Source organism: Natrix helvetica, assembly GCF_964273705.1.
Source record: "Natrix helvetica genome assembly, chromosome: 1".
NCBI classification, from domain to species: Eukaryota; Metazoa; Chordata; class Lepidosauria; order Squamata; family Natricidae; genus Natrix; species Natrix helvetica.
The window spans coordinates 305,357,804-305,382,292 of NC_138548.1; the positions used below are offsets into that span (position 1 = coordinate 305,357,804).

At 40.7% G+C, this 24,489-nt stretch overlaps 1 protein-coding gene across 8 annotated transcripts in view; it reads right to left on the bottom strand.

Annotated features, from left to right (window-relative positions):
• IQSEC1 (IQ motif and Sec7 domain ArfGEF 1) overlaps positions 1–24,489 on the bottom strand; it is a 333,281-nt gene that overhangs the window by 189,310 nt on the left and 119,482 nt on the right. For 4 of the 8 annotated variants that reach the window (XM_081968706.1, XM_081968713.1, XM_081968705.1 and 1 more), the window contains exon 3: positions 24,308–24,394. The exons of the other annotated variants lie outside the window; for them this stretch is intronic. In XM_081968706.1, coding sequence (XP_081824832.1) covers positions 24,308–24,394 — 87 coding nt within the window. The remainder of the gene's footprint in view (positions 1–24,307; positions 24,395–24,489) is intronic. 8 annotated transcript variants of the gene reach the window in all.

The following is a 24,489-nucleotide window of genomic DNA, read 5'->3' on the forward strand; positions in this document are numbered from 1 at the left end:
TGGAACAAGAACCTCTAAAGTATCAAAACAATAAACTGCAGAAGATGAATAAGTGGGCTGCATCTTGTTCTCCATTATTTTGCGGAAGAGCTACATAGGTATATATGATACTACCTTGAATTTACTTAATTCAAGTGATAGTTTATAAAATATTTGTCCTCTCTGCTGAGTCAGTGCCCTAGAAGCCTTACCACATTTTCTTAGAAGAGGAAAAATGAGGGGATAATGGAAATAGGTTCTGATGTTTGTAGAACTTCCGTCCACTAGGGACAGCAATGGGATGACATTCAAGTAGTACCAGGAAGGAAAAAAGTGCTGACTTCCATTGATAATTTTCACAGTGCAGTATCTGTAATATTTTTAGTGGCAAGCAGATGATGACCATCAGGGAGAAAGGAAAATAGCTTAGCTCTTTTTTTCCCCATGTCTTTAGACAAAAGGAAAAAAACAGTTCAAAAATATTGTAAAATTCAGATTAGGAATGCAAATCAGATTAGGAATGCACAAGAAAATGGTAAGAGAACACCTATCCATTCTGAATTAATTCAAATCACCAGGACCAGATGGATTAAACTCCAAGGTTTTGAAGGAATATGCAGATATGCTCTCAGAACTGCTAAGCCATATCGTTCAAAGATCCTGAAGCACTAGGAAACTATTACAGTAGATGGCTGGAAAAGGGATGATATAGTTCTCATCTTCAAAACAACAACAACAACAACAAAAATTGGATCCAGGAAACTACAGACCTATCACCTGATATTAATACTTCTGGAAAAGATTATCAAGCAATGAATCTGCAAACATCTATAAATAAATATATATATAACCGGAAGCAAACATGAGTTGCAAGCAAGTGTCTAGAACAGAGTTCCTCAACCTTTCTGGGTTGGCAGCCCAGCAGGGAGGTGGAGGCACCTTTACACACACATACATGAAAATGGGGCCGCGAGCATGTGTGCAGTACACACACTGACAGCAGCCCCCGTGTAGCACACATGGCAATGGTAGGGCAAGAGGGATGGCCAGCCATTCATGCTGCCCTGTAGCCAATAGGCCATGGCCCAGTAGTGTTGGGGACCTCTGGTCTAGAATATAGACAACTGATGTATCATAAAAAATAATAGAATTTGCACATATCTATAAACAGTGTTTGTGAGTCCCATATTGTCTAGTTCCCCATGAATTTCATCTATTAATATTATTTGAAATATGCTTAATCTAAATATTATAAAAATATTAAATGTATAAACAATATAGTATGGAAGACAAGAATAAAACCAGTAGGTTAAGATGATGCTTTGAGTGCATAAGTACTTGTATAGAGAAATAGCCTTAATTCATATTTAAAATAAACATTTTTAGTGTTTTTCTGTGCTAAGTAACTTACATGGTAACTGTTCCCTTGTAATTTCTAAAGAAAGCAAGCCTGTGGAAATTACTATGTGAGTAATCTTTGCCACCGTATGGAATGGAAATAAACATTTGTTGTTCTGTTTTATTTCTTTAGTTTATTCCTGAAAGTATAAAAATAGGAGAACCAATGGTGTGATTAAAGGGGTCTGTAGGGTTTTTGTTTTGTATGTCAGAAGTACAGTATTAGTACTTAATGTTTTATGGTCCACTGCAGCTCATGGAGTATGAGAGCTATAGTTTCATTGGTTGTTTTTTTTTTGTCCTGCAGCTCCTTTGCTCTCACAATAAAAATCAATAATGTTTAAGGCCTCTGTGTGTGTTTCCTCCATTTTTTTAAAAATACCCACCTGAATTAGAAATTGCTTTTGAGGCTCTCCTGTATTACAAAATTGTACACAGACATTATTACACATGGCACTGAAATTCAGTGTTGTAACAGCAGTTTCAATTTTTGGATCCTAGTTGATGCAACAAAACTCTTTGACCTAACTGTGGAAAACATATATTTAATTTTGTCCCAGGCAACCTTCCTCAACCTTTTTACCTACAGAATCCCCTGAAACATTTTTTCAGTCTCAGGCATAAAAATTGCAGAAAGATATGAAAATTCCCAATTCACTTTCAACCTAAAAAAATCCATGTTTTACAATGACTACTACAGCAAAATGGCAGCAGCTCAGCATAAAAACTCCCACCACTGTAAACACTATCAGTAGATGGCATTCATTTTTTAAAGTTGGTTTTTTATCAAAATTGTAGACCCCCTTATAATTCTAGAATTCTGGAGTTCTATAGAACTCCAAGTGGAAAAGACTAATATAAAGGTATGCAATAATTTTAATTCAATATTTATTGTACCTCCACAAAAACACAAGATCTAGTGATTTAACTCACTAAATATAACTAAAATTATGCTACTAATTTTGCTCTCTTTGTTGCTTTCAATATTTTACTTTGCATATTCCACTTATCAATTTAGCTAAAAACACAATTGAGATAAGGACATTGGTGCTTCTTATTAATCTGTTATATGCATAAACCATATGCGAAAGTCTACCATTCTGTGAACCATTCATAAAGATAATAATCTAAAACTTTGTCTATGTAAGGCCAGTATTGGACCTAAATACCAATATTAGCAGTAAGGAAGAACGCAGCTTGCAGGTCTACCTAGGACAATAAGATCAAGGCTGCTTTATCTTATTCAATGACAACACAGCAAAGAGTTTTGGAAGATCAAACCTGATAGCCTCAAATATATTTTATTATTTTTTATAACCAATGGGACTGGGCCAGGGGTATCAAACTTGTGTCATCACGGCATCATCACGTGATGTATCATAACTTTTTGTTAAACTAGGTGTGGCCATGGCCAGGGCGTGACGCACCCAGCCCATGGGCCGTGAGTTTGACAGCCCTGGATTAGACTGTGCCTACTGAAGTTGGCAAAACTGGAAACAAGTAGCTTGGGAATACTTAGGAAGGGCTGTTTTCTAAACAAAGAGTGGTATAATCAATTAGCCATTAACCTGGGGAAAAGGACCAGCTTGTTACAAAGAATGAGAACAAGACTAGAGATTGGGATACCTCTGTGTCAAGCATCATATAAACACAAACACATATAGATACACATCAGACTTCTTAGTCTGAAAGCTTCTAACTGCAATAAAGTTCTTCATTCACTCATGTCAACTCCCTGAATTATAAAGAAAGAATTATTGCATGGGTCTCGGGCACCTTTAATTAGCTTGCTTTGCTTTTTAATTACATTGTTCTTTGTCTGTTTTTAAAACAAATAAAAACAATTAGCATCAATAAGAATGACGTTCTTTTTCATTATTGGACTTTTAACATGTTCATTAAAAACACCTAAGTATTCTCAATCACAAAATTCTGATTAGGCAACTCCTTGCTATACCAGAGCTCCCCCTAGCATTCATATGTTGGTACGATATCATTTTAGGTTTTTCAAAATTAGTTGCTTCCGATTAGCCTATTCAGAGCCCTTTCGTATGCAACAGCAGAAAAAGCACAGTTTATTATGTTCCACATAGAGCTGCCTTTTTTTTACAGTTTTGATACAACTGAACAGTACTATTTGTTAAAAGCCAGAAAAAGTCAAAATTTATTATAACTCATATTATTCATGCAGTTTTAAGAAACAATGAATTAGGCTGAAATAAAACTGAAACAAATACGTGGATCACCCACAATGAATCTATCACTTCCCCACCTCCTCAAAAGGTAGAGTGAAACCAGAGGCAAAATCATCTTGTGAGGATGCAATCATGAGTCAAGAACTACCGTGTTTTGGCAAATTCAAATCGTGCCAAAGGAAGAAATGAAAAATGGTCAACCTGATTTAATAGACTTATTAATAAGCTACAGCAAGCCAAATGGTATGCTCTCGTACAGCCTTGAGTGGGCTTATGAAACTTTACTACTAATAGCTATGACCTCTTTGCTTTTCATGCAGCATTGATTTTTCTTCTTCTTCTTAATAACAACATCTGAGAGACCTTAGGCATCAGCTATTTCATAATATAATGCAGGTACTGGATACCCTGAGCCTCCATGAATCTTTCCTTTTTCTCTAAATCACAGGCTCTTCAACTAGATTTACAAGCACAGCTTTTATTTTTACTGATTTATTTACCAGCATTTGTGTGACACCTACCAACCAGCATTTTTTTTTAAAATATTTTTTTTTATAACAAAGTTTTATTGGTTTTTATACATATATAGGAAAAGGTAAATGGATATACAGAAAATTTTGGCAGCTTCCACACTGGTGGTAGAAATCCATCCAAGAAAACTCACAGGTTTAACAATCTTAAAAGCAAAATATAAAAGAAAGCAGTAGACAAGGTCTCATTCTATATTGTCAACCATGTGTTCATTCATTTTTCTTTGTCACTTTCTATGATATCACCAATTACTATTATTTTGAATACTTTTATTTTTGTGATCTGAGCCTTTTCGATATTGCTCCTTCTTCCCTGCCCCCAGAGGAAGCCTCGGCCCCCCTACCAACCAGCATTCTATAGTTGCTGTTTTATTATATTTATTGACAAGATGGAAAAATTTCATGTCCACCAAGTAAAACATTTTAAAGATTGTCCTTCTGATTCTGAAAATGCCAATAAATATAATTTTAGAGGCATTTTTAAAAAGGTAATGTTTTACGGGAATTAAAAAGTGATATCAATATGTAGTTGCTCACGTTTATTATTATTAGCAGGTATAGCTAGAGAAATATACTATTAATGATAAAAAACAGTTGCAATTTTTAAAAACTGTTGCAGAAAAATAACAGTAATTATGTTTACCAACTGTGATTTCTAATTGCCTTCATTCATAATAATAAACCAAATGTTCTTTCTCTATTTTTGGTGTAGTGTGAATTGAATCCACCTGCTATGTCTTAGCACTGCTCAAACCCAGAATTGCTTGTTCAATAACTTATGGTTAACAAATTATTAGTGCGACATTATATATAACCATGAGATCTGCATAGAGAGCAAGTGAAGTTATATCACGTAAGTTATGTTAATTGTGATGGAAGATAAATAAATACGAAGAAAAATGGGAGAGTAAGAAAGTTTTTTGTCCCTATCTATGAATCCATTCACCCAATGAAGCTGAAAGATAAAAAGCTAGCATTATAAAGCGATGTATTTTTTTATCACAACATCTTTCCAGTTTTTTTCTAACTATTTATTTAGTGATATTTATTTTTGTAAACAAGAAGTGCACTGTATCAGAATAATATGACGGTCTTATTGTACTTTCAAAATTATAGTGAATAAAAGGATAATTATAAATTAGATTATGGCTTTAAACATTCCTAGAATCTAATTCTTAGCATTAGAAAATACTGTGTTTTAATCTTGGATGCATGGAGGATGATTCATTAGTAGTTGAATATGTACATATAAACTGCATAAATGTTATCTCTTAGCAACCACCTAGACCAGGACTGTCAAACTTGGAGCCTCCAAGCATCACGGCTGGCTATGCCCATGCCGGGTTTAGTGAAGGCGGAAAAAGTTACGATGCATCATGTGATGCTGCCGTGACAATGTGGGTTTGACACCCCTGACCTAGATGATCTGACTTAATTCCTTTCAGTGCACCTGGCCATCCATCTACCCTCATGCTGAATTCTTCCAACATTTTCCAATATTTCCTGGCTCTTTGAATATTTCTCCAAAACACAATACTTTGTGTCTTGAAGATTTTTTTTTTAGAGTATCAGATAGCTAATCTTTTTTATTACTGTAATAATCTACACGTTACAGAATCAGCTTTTGGATATGAATCCTGGTAGAAAACAGTATATGGTCGGTTAAATGTTCCATATAAGTTGTAAATTAAATGTTCTATATACAATAAACTTTGCAGAAGGAGCTACCTATACAATCTTTACATTAATGAATTAAGAAAGAGGCCAATAGGAGCTGAACCAGTTAAATTAGAGTAGTTAATCCCCATTTGTTATCGGATCTATTCTGAAAGCTATAGGGATGGTTTGAAATAAATAAATAATCAACATTAGAAGGCAAAATGGATTTACTCCTCTTTTTCTCATCTTTCACTGGAACTTTCCTATTCTATTTTATTTGTTTATTTTAGCTGCTTAAACAAGTTAATGAATGCTTTTAAAATACTAATGTGATCATTGTGAAGAGTTCCACATGCCAATACTGTAGCATAAGAGTCCAAAGACTGGCTATTAGGTATACATGTATTTACTGATAAAATCTACATCAGAAGATACAAAATTAATTTGGAAAATTGAAAGAAAAGAAAATAGCATTCTTTCCACAACAGATAGCAGTAGAACTAACAACACCTTTCAATTAAAATGACTGTTGGCTTACCTGAATGGTCGTTTTCTAGGTGCTGGTTGGTAGCCCACTTTAGGAAACTGAGGACCCTTGGGTGTCTGCTGAGCGGTTGAGAATTGTCTCTGGACAAGATAGTGGCCAGGGCTGCTGTCTGTTTCCGAAGGGTGTTGTGGGAGAGGCCCTTGTCCAACCCCTCCTGTAGGAAGTGTAGGATTTGTGGGATTGTCACTCCTGTGGCATCGATGTGATGGGACTGATACCAAGAGGAGAAGATAGCTCAAGTAGCATCATAGATCAGCACGGTGGAAGGTCGCCTGGACACCTGGATGGTTTGAATGACCTTGTCAGAAAAGCTGTCTTGACTCATGAGGTCCCTCTCAAGTGCCAAACAGCTAACTGAAGCCATTAAGGGTCTGGGTGAGCTATGACCCTCTGGCTGAGGGAGACCTGCTCTTGAGGTATGCACCAGTGCTTGGTCACTGACAGGCTGACAAGGTCGGCGAACTAGGACCTCCTTGGCCAATGCAGGGTGACTAGCAGTACTTTGGCGCCCTCCAGTAAGATCTTCCTGATCACCTGAGGTATCAGTGGGAGAGGCGGGAACGTGTATAACAGTCCGGGAGGCCAGCGGCATCGAAGAGTGCCCTTCCACGCCAGAGCATTGGAATCTTGAAAAGAACCAGGGGAGATGAGTATTCTCGGGACTGGCAAACAGGTCTATTGTTGGAAGACCGAATCTCTGGGTCAGCTGGTAGAACAGAGATGGATGAGGTTGCCATTCCGAGTTGCTGATGGTCGTTCTGCTCAGCCAGTCTGCTGTCATATTGTCCTCCCCCGAGATGTGGTCCACTCTCAAGGACTTGAGGTGGCCCTCCGCCCATTGTCCTATGGCCTCCGCCTCCGACATCAAGGCCCTTGATCAAGTTCCACCCTGGTGATTGATGTAGGCCTTGGTGGCGATGTTGTCTGTCAGTATGAGGACATGGGAACCCTCGATAAACCAACGGAAGTGGCGCAGGGCTAGTCTGGCAGCTCTGAGCTCCAGCCAGTTTATGTTGTGGGCGAACTCTGCCTGCGACCATCTGCCCTGCGTCACGTGTGTGTAGGTAGGCGCCCCAGCCGTACAAGCTGCTTTCTGTTGTTATGACCAGGCACTCTGGTTCCTTGAAGAGGGTCCCCCTCATCAGCGCTGAAGATTGCCACCACCTGAGTGACTGGGGCACCTTTGAGGGAATGCTGACCACCCTCTTGGAGTTGCTGGCCTTGCGCCGCTGAATGGGAAGAAGGAACCACTGGAGATCCCGTGCATGTAGCCATGCTCAAGGAACTACAGTGATGCACGAGATCAGCCTCCCCAGTAGCTGGGATAGAGTCACTAGAGGTGCTAACCTGGATCTCCTGATCTGATGCACAAGGGATGTGTTGCTGTCCCTCCGCTTGTGTGAGGAACACCCTGCAAGTTCTGGAGTCGATCACAGTGCCCAGGTGTTGAATCCTGGAGATAGGCTCCAAGTGATTCTTCTCCAGATTGACAGAGAAACCGTTTTGCTGTAGCGCGTGGATGGTGACGTTGAGATTTCGACACGCCCGCTCCCTGGACGACGACATGAACAGGATGTCATCCAGATAACAAACCATTCTTACTGGATGAAATCTGAGATGTGCGGCGACAGCAGCCAGAAGTTTGGTGAACATCCTGGGGGCTGATGATAGGCCCAAGGGAAGAGCCTTGTATTGATAATGCTGATTTGCAAACTGGAACCTCAGAAATTTGGGATGTGCTGGATGAATGGGAACATGCAGGTACGCCTCCTTCAGGTCGATTGATGTCAGGAAGTCACCCTGCTTGATGCAACCCAAGATGGTCTGGAGCAGTGGTGGGCAACCCGCGGCTCGGGAGCCACATGCGGCTCTTTACACCCTTTAATGCGGCTCTTCTGTGTGCCGGGTGCCCGCTCCCCTCCCTCCTCTCCGGCTTCGGAGGGAAGCTTCTGCAAAAGCCCGGGCGAGTGACAACCAATTTTGGTCCTATGACTGCAGAATGCTGCAAAATACCATAAATGCAGGCCAGTTGTTGAGTGTTTCAAATGTGATTGGAACACTCAACAAGGTGACCACAGTGTGTGTGTGTGTGTGTGAGAGAGTGAGAAAGACAGACAGAGAGAGGAACAGAGAGAGGGAGTGAGGGAGGGAATCAGAGAGAGACTGACAGACAGACAGACAGACACACACACACACACAGAGAGAGAGAGAGGGGGGGAGGGAGGGAGAGAAAGATAGACAGACAGAGAGACACACACAGAGTGAGTGATTAAGTGAATGAGTGAGAGACAGACACACCCACATACACAGAGTGACAGAGAGAGAGGAAGGGAGGGGAGAGAGACAGAGGGAGAGACAGAGACAGACACACACACACACAGAGTGAGTGAGAGACAGACAGACACACACACACACAGAGTGACAGAGATGGGGGAGGGAGGGAGAGAGAGACAAAGAGCCAGAGAGAGAGAGAGAAAGAAAAAGAAAAAAAGAAAGAAAGTGGGAGAGAGAGATGAAATTAAAAACAACAACATACAAACCTGACTTACTCAAACTATCCAAGGAAATGCAAGGCCAATGTTCACATTAGTGGTTGTGACTTTGTCAGTCAATGTCAGGATGTAATTTTCTCTACATTTTACGGAATTTAACGTTATCGATAAATAATATCGTTCTAAAGTTTTTGTTTTATTAGTTGTGGTATTTGTATCCTCCCGACCTATGTGGATACTTGCATGCAGAATATTCTCAATAAAAACTTATTGAAACTAAAAACAGTGTACCATCCTATGTATTTTCGGTTTTAAAAATGTAGCTCTCAAAGTAAATTTCAATCGTGGTTTTGGCGAGATTTGGCTCAGTTGAAAAAAAAGGTTGCCCACCACTGGTCTGGAGTGATTGCATCTTGAAGCGCTTGTACGCTATATGGATGTTGAGTTTCTTGAGGTCCAGTATGGCTCTCACCCTCCCAAGGCTTTGGGCTAGAAAGAGGATCGAGTAAAATCCTCTGCCCTCCTGACCCCATGGCATCTGCTCTATGGCCGCTATGTCCAGTAGATGCCGGATCTCTGCCTGCATCAATTGTAGCTTGTGGGTCAATTTCAGGAGGGGGCAGTGGATGAAGGTTCGCGGAGGAAAGGAAGTCAAAGGTAAGGCCATGATGGATCATGTTCAGTACCCAAGCGTCCATTGTTGTCTCCTCCCACTGGGCAGCGTAGAGCTGTAGCCGACCCCCAATGGGAGGCGACTGATGATGGTCACTTGGGTCTGCAAAAGGAGTGGTTGGAGAACCTTCCTTGAAAGGACCTACAGTTACCCTGTTGTCTGGTTTTGTCCCTGAAGGATGTCCTATCCTGAGAACGGTCCTGCATTTGGGGATAGGATCTGGTAAGTCCCCCAGATGTGGAGGGGGAGTCAGTGTTCCTAAAGGGCTGCCTATGAAAAGAGGAATGACCCTTGTGGTCCGGTTTCTTGGTGACTGCTGGTAAGATTTAGCGTTTGTCCTTGGACTCAATTAAGACTGAGTCCAAGGCCTCACCAAAGAGCTTAACACCCTTGAAAGGGGCCAAGGCCAACTTCCACTTCGCCTTCATGTCCGCCTGCCAGTGGCGGAGCCACAGCAGATGGCGTGTGGTCACATTAGATGCCATAGCCCTAGAGGAAAATTTGGTGGCATTAAGGGAAGCCTCGGCCGAGTATTCGACCGCAGCAATAATTTTGTTGACATCTTGGCGTGATCTAGTGTCTCCGGCAGGGAGGTTGGCTAGCAGCTTGTGGAGCCAAAATAGGGCTGCCCTGCTGAAGTAGGAAGAGGAGGAGAAGGCCTTCATGGCCCACATGGTGGCCATGTGAGTCTTATGACAGGCCTTCTCCACCTTCTTGTCTTCCGCTTTGAGTCCCTACAGTAGGTCGGCTGGGAGAACTGAGTTGGAGGTTAATGCCACTATAGGGTTGTCTATTTGAGGAAGCTTCAGGTGATCCTCCATGCCTGAAGGAAAAGCCTCTCCATAGAGTAGAGCTTCTTATCTACCCCACTGGGATTAGCCATCGATCCAGGCTGGACCCATTGTCGCTGGATAACATCCAGGAACAGCTGTGGTGCCGGAACCAGCTCCTGAGGGGGGGTCTCCTTAAAGAGACCTGTGCCTGGCTCCCCTGATCCGACCATTTCCTTGCTACCCTGTTCAGTGGCAGTCTTGTCGGATTGGGTGGGGAGTCCCATTTGAATGGACGAAGCCCTAGCCTTGGTCAGAATGGCCTTAAACATTGAAGGCTTGAATAAGCCAGAGAAGGTGGGGGCATCGGGGACTGGATTCTCATCCTCCGATAGATCAGTGGTATCCTGTCCACCCTCCTCCTCTTCAGACACCTCGCTGACAGCTGAGAAAGCAGGAGGGGAGGCTCTGGTGAATTGAGTGTGAGCTCCTGTGGTCTGCACCTTAGCTTTGGCCTTGTTCTGGAGGGGTAAGGTGAGACCCAGCTGTTGGATGCCATCTGCAATCCCCTGTGATATCGCCCGTGCAACCACCTCCTGCATCGCTTGGGATAACTCAGGAGTGGTCCCAGAAATAAGCCAGAAGGGGGAGACTCCTCCCCCATTAAAGAGCAGGCCTCCTCCATGTCCACCTCTTCCAGGGAGGAATCAGGAGACCTGGGAGATGCCCTGGAAGGGTCGGGAGAAAAACCAAAAGTCCCCTTCGTCCAGCAGAGATGGAGAGCCCTCCCGTGGAATATCCACTATGGGGATGCCTGCAGGAACCTGAGCTAGTGGTGGTTCCCTGAATTGAACAGTTTGTGCCTGGGCACTAACTGCCTTTTGAAATTATCTCTCCAGCACCTTCTATCTCCTCTCAGCCAACCTTTCTGCAGCCTTTGAAACCTTCCTGGCTTTGGTCTGTTTCCCTTTTGCAGCAGGGTTGGGCCTGCTGCGCTTGTTAGAGGTAGGTTCAGTTTGATCCCTGACTTCAACCACACTCTTGCTGGCCATGGTACACTTCCAGCCCTATCACAGTAATTAGTCCCTGTATGTGATATAGCTTTGGACAATAGGCCCCTTTAATTCAGTCCAAGTCCTGAGGAAATGGGGCTCGGCAGGGATCAATAACAGCGAGCAATATTTTTGGCGCCAAAATTGGAAGTCCCAAGGCACTGCAGATCTGCGCTGGAATAAGGCAGGGAATGGCCAGAGAAAAGCCAAACTCCCTGCAGCCATTCTTAATAGTCTTCCTGGGGAGGGGAGGACCTGCCTGGAGCTCCAGAGCGAGATCCCAATATTAAGAAGCCCTCCCAGCGGCGATCTGCTGTGGAACCAGGCTGCGGCAATTCAAACGGCTTGAAAAATAAAGCATGGCACTTTTTCCCCCTTCAAAATGGCCACCACAAGCTTTGGAGCACACCGGGGAGCTGTCGGCAATCTGGAGGGCTCAGTAGAGCCTCAGGAGCTAAAAACAGTCCTCTGACAGCTTTTGGGGGATCCCTAACATACAGCGGCCGCTCATGAGCCTCCTGGTGGTGCCTCGACCATGGTGTTCACGGAAGGCAGCCGTGCTCCAAGCTGCCTGTTCCGCACTTCAGAAGGCTATAGGAAGGAAGCTTTCAATTGAAGGGAGAAAATAAGAAAACCTAAAGCTTCCTAATCTACACTCTAAACACAAAAATAAGAAAAGAGGCTACACTAAGCTGTTTGGAGAGTCCAGCTTGCTGTCCAAGAACTGAAGCTCCCCAACTGCGTCCTTTTAGGGTGACTGAGTTTTTTAAACTGAGCCTCTGAGGGGAGCAGGAGGTGTGGCTACACAATCTTTGAACTCAGTCCTTGGGCAGCAAGCTGAAGTTAACCCATGCTTGGACACTCCAAGCAGGGCCTAGGACAGTGATGGTGAATCTATGGCATGCATGCCACAGGTGGCACGCGGAGCCATTTGTCAGGGCACGTGAGGCGCTGACCTGTTCAGCTGGCCAGCGTGCATGTGCGCGCTGGCCAGCTGAGTTCACCCTTTTTTAAAGCCATTTTTCACCCTCCCCAGGCTCCAGAGCCTTTATAGGAACCTGGGGAGGGCGAAAAGAGCCCCCTCCGGAGACTCTCTGGAGGCTTCATGAGCTTCCCTGAAGCCTTGGGAGCACAAAAAACTGCCCCTATGGGCAAACAGGAAGTTTGGGAACGGACTTCCAGTTGGCTCGGAGGGTCGTTTTGATTGCTCTGGAGGCTTCAGGGAAGCATCGTGAAGGTCCCTCAAGCCTTCAGAGTGCTCAAAACGACCCTCCAAAGAAACTGGAAGTCACTTCCGGTTTGCTCGGAGGTTCATTTTGACTGCTCCAGAGGCTTCAAGGAAGCGTCCTGAAGGTCCCTGAAGCCTCCAGAGGGCTTCCGGGGTGTTGGGGGAGGCTCTTTTCGCCTTCCCCAGGCTCCTATAAAGCCTCTAGAGCCTGGGGAGGGCAAAAAAGCATGCAAAAATGGCGGGGAGCGCCTATAGTGCGCACATGCGCACGGGTGTGTGTGTCGCACATTGCATTATGGATGTGGCACGCCCGCATATTACTCCCCGGTGCTCCCCCCACTTATGGCACGCGAGCCAAAAAAGGTTCGCCATCGCTGGCCTAGGAGAAAAGAAAGAAAAGAAAAGGAACCATTGTAATAGGCACATGAATAAATCTTGTGTACTGACTCCTAAAGGTAATGCTTTGAATTTGTTTCCAAGATACCAGAACTTTTTTATTACATGTATAAACAGAATTATAATTAGATTAAAAGATTACAGAGATCTCTCTCTCTATGTGAAAAGAAGTAATTACACACTCCCACTTTTCTACATTGAGGGTGGTAGTAATTACTGTTTATGTTTCTAGAAAATATATAAAGATACAACATAAATTCCTAGCTCTCTTTAGTAAGCAAATTAAAAGATTCGGGTAATGCCAAGTAGATTTACTCATATATCGTCATCAAAGGATACAAAATTAATTGCATTTTTCTGCTGCTTACCATCTTACTGTAGGAATAGCAATACTGAAAATACTGTTTTGTGAGCACAGCAATTCATCTCTGGACCATATATTTAAATATATGTACAGTTGGATAAATATACCTATTTTTTACTCTTTAAAATTCTTCCCTTACAATGCATAAAACTACAAAAATAATATAAAAAAGAACAAAGAAGAAACTATGATATAATAAAAAGCTGTTTTGTACTAGATAAGAGAAGCAATAAAAACTGTATGAAGTATTTTGCACTATTTATTAGTTATTATAGCATAACACTTTTTTTTTAAATGACCAAAAGTCTACTTTACTCTGCATTGATGTATCTTTCCTCACTTCTTATATTAGGAATAACTTTCATGTTTATCAGCTAATCATGTCAAATTTTATACTGCATGGAAAATCATTTAACACCTTGTATTTAAATTTATCTATCACTTTCAGGTAGATTTAACAGAAAACATGCAGTGCATTTCAAAAATTCATTTAATAGGTGCAATTTTTTTTAGTGGAAGCTAAAGTGTTCTCTCTATGCATGCCAAGTTCCTGAAAGTGAGGTTTTAACCTGAGCAAAATTAAGCAAGCAAGACATGTTTATAACTATTAAAAAAGAGGTATATTTATATAAAAAAATCATAATAGCGATAGGCAAAGCCCCATATCTAGCTACCTATGCCCTACCAGGATAGGAGTCAAAATAGCATACTCTCTATGCATACATATATGTCAGAAAAGCAAAGCAGAAGGAAGTGACCTCAGATTAGCAAATTTACTGACAAAGAGCATGAAGAGTGACAAAGAGGGGACTCAGAGTAAATTCTTAATTCTCTATTTCCTTCCTATTGCCCTCTAAGTCATGAGGTGCTTAATGATAAATGCAGTTTATAATGGCACTTGGGTGTCTATATGCTATGTTGAGGATGCAATTCTCTCCATTTGGCCAGTTGAATATACTGTATCTTTGACCTCAAACAAAACTATTAGCTTCTCTCATCTATATCAAAGTTCATTTATTAATAACTTATGAAGCACAGAGTCTCTGCATAATTGTATTGCAAATATCTACTGTGCTTTGATGGATAATAAGATAGCAATTGATTGTGCAAAAACCCAACTTTACCTAGGAGCACTTGTCTTTTTGTGGGTTTATGATTTGTCCTGTCTTCTGTCCAATGTGTATCCTTGTAGCCAGGATACTGTTGTCCAACAGTCTAAGATTTAAGAATGTAGTTTCTTTAAACTCCACCTTTTGACTCAAGAATAATCTCCTTTGGTTGTTGCATTTACCAACCAACACACAGGATTTATACTGATATAGCAATGTTTGGCCTTGTCATTATGACTGAATCCAGGGCCTTTCCAAACGCACGCCTGAATATGTCAATCTTGACAGGGGCTCTTTGCAGTTTGTTTTAAGAACCTAGTTTCCATAGATACAAGGACTTTGTTGGCTTAAATAAACTTAGGAACTCAAGATAATATTTTGTCTTATACCCTTGGTTGGGGAAATAACTTTCATTTCTCTTTCTATCTAGCTGCCAACATAATAGAAGCTATTTCCCAGCACTTTTACTTCTGCTTCCTTGATGGGGTTCTTTACAATTTTTTAGCTATCCTTCTTATCTTAAAATAAGATTTATATTTTAAAATTTTATATTTTAAAATATAAATAAACCACCCATATAGGTGAGAATGCATGTCTTATCTGTAATTTCTATATCTGGAATAAAGATTTGTTTCTTGTTTTCTTTGAAGTCTTCTTTGACCAGCATCTTGTTCAGCTTCTCATTAAAGGTTCCAGCTGTTTTGCTTCAGGCAGCAAAAATTCTAGAAACAAACATATTAGATTTTTTTTGCCTGATGTCAGGTGGCTGCTGCATGTAAAAGGCATGTAGATGTCTTTTATAATTTCTCCTAGAGTCTTTATATCAAGGTGGTGGATTTGATGTGTCTTGCTGCTGCTACCTACCTTATTTTTCAGACTATCAGATGCACCGGTGTATAAGACGCACCAAGATTTCAAAGAGGTAAGTAAGAAAAAAAGGTTTTTGTCCTCCCTGGCCCTCAGGAGCACTCTGCAGGCTTCAGCAGGGCAGGGGAAGGCAAAACTGCCCCCATTTTTGCAAAAAATGGACAGAAAACGGGACATTTTTTGCAAATATGGGGGCATTTTTGCAAAAAATGGGATGTGGGGCGGGCCTTCAGGAGGCCAAAAATGTCTGTATTCAGTTTATAAGATGCACCAACATTTCCATTCTCTTTTAAGGGGGGGAAAAGGTGCATCTTATACTCCAAAAATGCGGTATATTGAGCAGTATTCTTATAAAATTATCCTTGACTACCAGTGCAAATATCTCATCATAGTCTTCACCATAGAGCTAGTTCTTGACTTACAGCCACAACTGAACCCTATTTTTCTCTTGCTGTGAGTTTTGTCCCATTTTACAACCTTTCTTGCCACAGTTGGTAAGTGAATCACTGCAGTTGTTAAATAAGTAACATGGTTGTTAAGTGAATCTGGTCTCCCCATTGACTTTGCTTGACAGAAGGTCACAAAAGGTGATCCCAGGATTCTGGGACACTGCAACCATCATAAATATGATCGAGTATCTGAATTTTGATCACATGACCATGGGGATGCTGCAATTGTTGTAAGCGTGAGAAAGAGTCATAACTCACTTTTTCCAGTGCCACTGTAACTTCAAACAATCACTAAATGAACTGTTGTAAGTCAAGGTTTACCTGTACTTCTGAATGTATCCCTTGGCCATCAATTTAGTTTTATGATATGGAGTTCCTCTTTTTCATTATCTGCATAGTCTTGAAAACAATTACATCCCTTGGTTGTATTTCTTACAGGTAGCTTGACAAATGTAATTCTTGTGGAGTACTTCATTCTCTTCTTCTGTAGTCTTTCTCCATTTCCCTCCTTTGGTGGCTCTCATCTCTTCAGTGTCCTTCCATGTGCAGGGATCTTTCCACTTGTTCCTTCTTGCCAAGTGAGACAGCCTTGGAACACTTTTGTTGGACTTAACAGCATCTGACTGCAATTCATTAGTTTCCTTGCATAGCACTGTCACAAAGTCAACTTCTGGGCATGCAAGGATGTCTTAGGAAATTTGTAATCTCTGTTTGCAGTTTCCCTGGATATAGAAACAAAAACTGACACCTTATTTTGTCTCTAGGATACAGATTACTGAATTTCGTGAAGAAAAACGGCAGCTTCAATACTTTGCATTTTACCTCATGTTCCATTGTCTGGGCAAAATATTTGAGGCTTTTCCGCATCCAAATTGCTGGTTTGCTTAGGCCACTTATTTGAATTTCTCCAGAAAGACTACACCTCACTCTTTTCACTGATGAGTAAGAAAATAAGTATCTTGTTTGATGATGCAAGAAGGTCTTTCTTTTCTATATAAGTTAGTGATATGCTAGACCCTATGCACAAATATTTTTTTCTTTTCATTTATAGACTTATGCCTTTGGCATTTACTCAACATTGGCATCAAGACTGATTTGTACATGAATTTACTGCTTGAACTAAGCCCTCCAATTTACAAACAGAACGTAAGTCCATTTTGCTGGAAAATCCCTTTCATATGCAATTGCGCACTCTCAGTTATATAAGAAGGATTGTCTTTAAATCTTATGCCACATCCTTTTATATAGGATACATTTTATTGAAAGGAAATTTGCTTCCGATCTGGGATATATACAGCATCTTTCTTTGTTAAATTGAGTACCTTTCCTTTGCCTAATGCACAATTTTCAGAGCCTCTCCCATCTGAGGTGATCTTTTGTCAGCATGTCAAATAAATGGCAAATTTGTACTAAATTTATATCAGCGAATCTTCTTTCTCTTTAATGAAATTAAATGTTGTAGCAGAATCAAAACAGATGATATCTGATGGTCCATTTGTTCTTGCATTCATTGCTTGACCTCCCACTGGCTTTTTAAAATACTGGTCTGAGATGAGTCATCCTATGAAATGCAGTCTAATGGCTCTGTCATTTCTCACTTTCCTTAGGACAAGTGACTTGCAAATGATTCTAGGCCATTGCAAATGAAATTTTCCTTCCTTTTTTTCTGGTCTTGCAAGCAGATTCTTGAGTGAGAACTGCTTTTTGCACTTGATATTTATACAGATTATAATCTTGCAAACAGTGAATTACAGAATTAATATCAGTTTCTTTTTTTAAAATTTCTATTTCACGCACTGCAGCTTGGTAAGTTCTAGCAAATGGACTTAAAAGTAGTCAACTAGCATTTAATCTGTTCAGAATGAGTGATTTGTGGTCTCCCCACTTCTCTCTCTGCAGTTTTAGACTATAAACTTGTTGTACAGCCTTCTGTTAAAAAAAATCACCTTGGAGTTTGTGGATTTTTTTTTCTCAAATAAGCCTGAGCAGATTTCTCAACTATCTATGGTTTGATTTAAATTCCTTAAATGGAGTCACTCACTACCAAGCATATTATTCCAGTTACTTTATGGTCTGTTCCATCCAAGGATGCTCCTAACAAGTGACTACCCTGATTTACTGAGTCTTTCTTTGCCAAGCAAAAAGATGATTCCTTGAGACTGAATCAGAGTCTCAATCAGAGAGAGAATTATGGTCCTTACAACTTCCCCATGGGCTGAAAATTTCTGATTCCATTTCTGACAGTGCCCTCTTTCTTTTTCTAATCTTGTCCTTTAGAAGAGGCTCTCCTCTCTCCTTTATGGAACCTTTTTAGTACTGTATCTGTGGTTACAGTGACTAGGATTCTTTTCAAGTGTTCTCTATGTTTCTGTGTGAATCTAATGTGTCCATTTATTCTCCAAAGCACTTGAGGGTAGGACAAGAACAGGAATGGGTTCCAGCAGAGACTACTGCTGGTTCGTTCAGAAATGTACCATGTGTGCTGCATGTGCAGTACAATAAAAATTGCTCTGGCAAGCAAAATACAACATGGTGCCGCCTGGATAACTGGTTCGGAGGCGTGGCAGGCCTGGGTCGCTGCCGGTTCCAGCGACCCAGGTCACCAAGCTACTACCGGTTTGGCTGAACCGGTCCGAACCCAGTAGGAACCCACCACTGGACAAGAAGTAATGCATGGAAGCTCATAAGGGAGAGATGCAACCTGGCAATAAGAACAAATTTCTTCACAGTAATAACTGTTAAGTAATGGATTTGCTTGCCTCCTGGAGTTGAGGGGGTTCCATCGCTTGAGGTTTTTCAAGAAAAGATTGGACAATGATTTATCTGAGATGGTATGAGGACTCCTGCCTTAGGCTAGAAAAATATATCTTCCAGCCCTATGAGTCTATAAGTCTTTATTAAATATATATAAACTAGTAAAACTTGAATGTCTGTTAGTTTGTAGCACTAGAACTTAGGCTTGTATACTGCTTTACAGTGCTTTACAGCTCTCACTAAGCAGTTTACAGAGTCAGCATATTGTCCCAATAAGCTGGTCCACATTTCACCAACCAAGGATGGAAGGCTGAGTCGATCTTGAGCTGGTCAGGATCGAACTGCTGGCAGTGAGAAGTGAGTTAGCCTGCAATACTGCATTCTAACCACTGTGTCACCATAGCTCTTGTAATCTTCAGTTGGGAGAAATGGTGCCTCAACCATTTTTTTTGCATCAATACATCTCAAATGGGCTAATTTACAGATCTAAAATCTGAGACCCATGATTCCTATGAGATTAAAATTTTGAAAAGTTGTGGACACTTCATTTCTGCAATGCTGCTGCACTGATGTGGTCAGACTGGATCACATAATCATCATTTTTACTGCTCCCTGCTAGCTTTGTACAACGAAAGTCAATGGGGAACCTAGTAGAACATCAGAAGTCACTCGCCTCCCACTGCTTTTCTACCTGCCCAAAGTCATTATGTTTCTCTATTTAGTAAGAAAATATCTCTGAAAAGATGACCCAATGGCTCACAGGTTACCTAATTATATTTAGGATCCCCAGAATTCTATTCTTGTCATTATTTTTTCTTTTTGCAGTTCACCGATTCTCCATGAGAAAGTACTTTATTGTAATAAAGTAATAATGCAAACAAAACAATGGGGTGTCGGAGTAAGAAAAAGATAAACTTGGACTTAAAAATTGTTACTGGGTTTTAATAAAATATTACATGTATTGGCAGTAATTCTCCATCTTATCCAGGTTTTGTGGTTATAGAATATGTATAAACATTAATAATCCTAATAATTTTACAATGAAATGCCTTATCAAGTTATTGAAACAATCAGTATAGACAGACATTTAGAGCTGTAGCTTTCTACAGTCATCTAGCATGATACTTCCATGCCAATTTCTGTTTACTAATGTTATATAAGAGGCTATAAATTTTAAACAAATTAGGCTTCTTTGCCATCAGGATAATCTGTGAAGTTGACCGACACTTTTTCATGCTCCAGAAACCATCATATAGTTAGGGTAGCACAAATAGCAGCAAACATTATTTTAAAAGAAAAAATATTCTCAGAATAATTTTTTTTACCTCATAGAGGTGCTGAAATTTTTTTTATGCAGAATGGTAGTACAAGAAAATGATGGTATTTCTTTGACACTATAACGTCCTTGGCAATATAGTTTTGCTTTCACGGGTGCTGCTGGAGGAGGGAAAAAGAAAGAGAGACAGTCTCCAGTTTCAAGATTTTTAGACTACAGTTTTCAGACAAAATATGTTGAAGAATGGAAACAAAAAAAAATGAATCATTAGGTAAATAATGTATGCAAAAATTAATCAGCATGGTTACAAAAGATGTCAGATGAATGACTTCCGAGGAAAATTAACTAATTCTACACATACAAAAGAAAAGAAATCTTTCAAACAAGACAATATTTTGGAGAAATTTATTGGTCTGGTGCCCAATGACATGAGTGACTATGTTTCTTTAGTTTTAGTCATATATAGAAGCAAAATTTAAACCGGAATTGCCTTGATGAAGAAGTGCAATAATCTGGTCTTTTAGGTTACATGAAAAATGTTTGCAAAACTCAAAAGGGTGACTGAAGTTAATCAAAACATTTGACTTACTCTAGTTCTAAACAGGAACTATTTCAGGATGGTTAATTTCATAAATGCTATGTACAATATTTCATAAATTTTATTAAAGCCAAACCTGAATTAGATTCTATTTTAGAGATGTGAATAAGATCAGACAGAAATATAATAGGCTGAAGGAGACCACCAATAGATAGTTTCTTCTTAAAATAATTGTTCTGTCATCATGAAGACACAACCAATAACATTGAAGTTAACAATGATGTTTAATTCATCCTCTGGTTCTCTTTTTTTCAATGTGCAGTGTTATTCACAGAATGTACATGCAATTATATGCACACTCAGTAAATTGTATGAATTGCCTATTCAGGAGGACTGTACTGCAATGGACTAAACCCAGTTTTTTGTTTTCATAGAGGAAAAAAATCTACATCTGCTAAAAATAAAATTTCAGATTATACCTTATACATGAAAGATGCTTTTCTTTCACGTAAGGTAGTCCATCAATTGTCAAAACTATGAGGTGAAGCATTAATGATACAAAAATATCTGTAGCAAAGAAAATCCTACATTATGTAGGAAATAATACAGAGAACTGTTAACATGATAGTAAGAATTTGTAAGTAGTAAGAATTCCTATCGTTTTTTCTTTCTTATTTCTCTCTCTCTCTTCTCTGCACTTTTAGTCTTTTTTCTTTCTTCTAAATGACAGTTGGTCCTACCTAAACTGTTGTTTTAGAAGGTTTTGCAGGTTTAGCCAGGATTGGGTATTGTTATGGCCTTGAGACAGAGTTAATTTAAAGCCATGCCTCTGTGCTCCTTGCTCCTGGTTCCCAGTTTCAACGAGTTAAGCCAACTGCAAAACACCTGAAAACAAGTCATAAGGGAACACACCCTACCCCCTGAACTCCCCCAACCCCTGGACCAATGCTAGGGTGGGAACCTGGCTAATCCTGCAAAACCTCCTAAAACAACAGTTCAGGTAAGACCAACTGTCATTTTCCAGAAGAATTTTGCAGGAATAGCCAGGATTGGGACATACCCAAGTTAATGTCCCTCGGGGGGGGGGGGCACTATTGGTCCTGGGCCGCTCATGCACTACCACCTGTTATAACACCCTACGACCAAATGTCGCATCAGCCAATGCAAACACATCTAACCTGTAGTGTCTGATAAAGGGAGATGGGGACGCCCACATAGTTTCCCTGCAAATCTCCATGATAGGTGCCTGTATGGCCCAGGCTGCGGAGGTAGCCGCACTCCTGGTAGTGTGCTGTGATGCCCTGGGGCATTGGAAGGTGCTGAACCTCATAGGACAATGCAATGGCCAGCTTGATTCACCTCCCTATAGCCAAGGAGGACACCCTCTTCCCCAGGGAAGATGGATAAAAGGAAACGAAAAGCGTCTCAGACTTCCTGAGGCCTTCCGTGCATCTCAGGTAAATGCGCAAGGCATGCCTGACATCCAGCTGGTGCCAAAGGTGCTCCCTATCATGAGATGGGTCCAGACAAAAATCCGGTAATATCACCTCCTGTGACCTGTAGAAAAGGGAATTAACCTTCGGAACAAAAGTCGGATCCAGCTGCAGGACGACCCGATTATTGTGGAATGTAAAAAGATCCGACCTGGAGGACAATGCCCCCAGTTTGGAGATGCGACGGGCTGAGGTGACCGCCACAAGGAACACTACCTTAAGGGTTATGAACTTCAGGTCAACTGTCCTCAGAGGTTCGAATGGTGCTCCTGTCATTGCTTGAAGAACTGTAGTGAGGCTCCATGTTGGAAACCTGTGGACTACCGGGGGACAGACATTCCCTGCATCCTTCAAAAACCTCTTAATTAACGGGACCTGGGACAGTGGAAAGAGCCCCTCTCCCCAAATAATCATGGAGAGGGCCGCCACCTGTCTCCCGAAGGTACCATGTGAGAGCCCCCTATCCAATCCATCTTGGAGGAACTCCAAGATGTGCGGTACCGAAACCTTGCGAGAATTCGCTCCCGAGACCCGGCACTACTCTGCAAAGACCTGCCAGGTGGAATCATAAATCCTAGTGGTGGAACCCTTGCATAAAGCCTTAATTGTGGAGATCACCCTCTGTGAAAGTTGGGCGGCCCTTGGGCGCTCCCGCTCAATCTCCACACAGCTAGCTGCAGCCACTATGGCTTGGGATGCACCAGGTTCCCCTGTCTGAGGTCCACATCCTTCCCCAGGATCCTCCATGGGTGTGACACTGACAGGCACATTAGGTCCACAAACCACACCCGGCGCGGCCAGTAGGGTGCTACTAAGATGAGCTCCGCACTCTCTGATATCACTTTCTGAACTACCCCAGGGAGAAGGGGAAGGGGAGGAAAGGCGTAGAGCAGGCCCTCCAGCCACGGAATCCAAAGCCCGTCGACTCCCTCCGTCCCCCAAGCTGGGAACTGAGAGAAGAACTGATCCACCTGAGCATTCTGCAGTTGTTCTAATTGTTAGGAAATTTCTCCTTAGTTCTAAGTTGCTTCTCTCCTTGATTAGTTTCCAGCCATTGCTTCTTGTTCTACCCAGTTACACTGGATGGTCTTTGTGGTTCCTCACTTTCAGCTTTACAGTTCCATGACTGAATGAACTTCAGAGTCAAAGACAGAAAGATGCTTTGGAGTTCTTAAATATTTAAATGTAGCAGTTGACTGCAGCTCCTTAAACATGTCCAGCTGCCTTCCACAGCTTCCTCACAATCCTGGGACAATAAGGCTTTGGTTTAAGGAGTTACAGACAGATACTACATGGATTATTCCATAAACTCCAAAACAGCTCTTTACCTTTATATCCAAAGTATTGTACAGATCTAAGAGTAAAATCTAAGGAAAATTCAAGTCCAGGGTAATTTATAGGTTTGCTATGATTTTTTTAAAAATCTATTTGGATGATACATATTTAGAATTGCAAGTACATTCTTTCTGTGGAGATTTCTTCTTCTCCAATCAGCAATATCATTTAATACAAGAACGTAGCAGCTTTATTAAAAAATGGAAAGTGTGTTACTAACTCTATGTTGTATTTTTATATGTTAGATAATAAAACCAATTAATTCTAATTTCATTAGGAAATATGCTTTCAAGGGACCATGAAATCATTAGAATGCAACCTAACAGGTCATCTCAGACACAAATGAAGCATTAATTAAACAAAAGTAGCAAAGCAGAAGTTGCTTAGTGGGTTTTTTAAAAATGTACTTCAAACAAATATATTATCTCCATAAAACAGAACCATAATTTGCTGCAGTTTCTTGCAATCTGTGATCCACTGAATAATGATTGACTCTACGATTAATAAGTTGCTAGCTGTTTGACGCCTTCTCTTTTTTTAGTCTTCGCATATGGTAAAACAAGCTCAAAACCAGAGTGTAAGACATTCACTCTTTCCAAATTGTTTACTGTATAGATATAGGGGGGGGGGGGCTCTAACCACAAAGAGAAACAGAATAATGTTGAAACTATGGAAAACAAATAATGAATTAATGAATGATATAGACATACATCAACAAATAATGTTTTGACATTTACAGATTTAGGGTTTACTGCAGATTCTTTCCTAGAGAATGAAAGTGCCATGATTTTTCAACACATTATTAATATTTAACATTCATATTTAGCCATGAAATGGCAAATTGACACTCACTGACCTTTATTGATTAATATGAAAATAGCTGTCCATTTCATGTGTACTCTTCATGCATAATTTGAAAGCTATCTTGAATACTTTCCAGATTAGAAAAATGGGTATAAATAAGATAAACATTTTTTAATCTTATATCTTCATTTATTTATGTATGCCTATATGTCCTTTGTTTATTTAATGATTTTATGCTAATTTTCTATGGAAATTCTATAAAAACCTTCATTGTGCAAATCTAGTTACATTTTTTTGAAAAAAATGAATTGAATGGGTTATGACTTTAATAGCATAAATAAATGTATGGCCAGATCTCTCTATGAAAGGAAGAAGTGGGTGGCCCATCACTACTCTTACCTGTACTCTGAGTGTGTGGCAGGGAGAGTTAGTAGAGTATGGTACAATGGAGCTGGACAGCAAAACTGGTGCAGAGTATTTATAGACCTACGACACAAGGAAAAACAAAGTCAACACACTGAGTGTTTAGTAAGGGGCTTTCTAATGGAAAAGCAGGTGGTGCTGCTTACATCTGAGTTGTT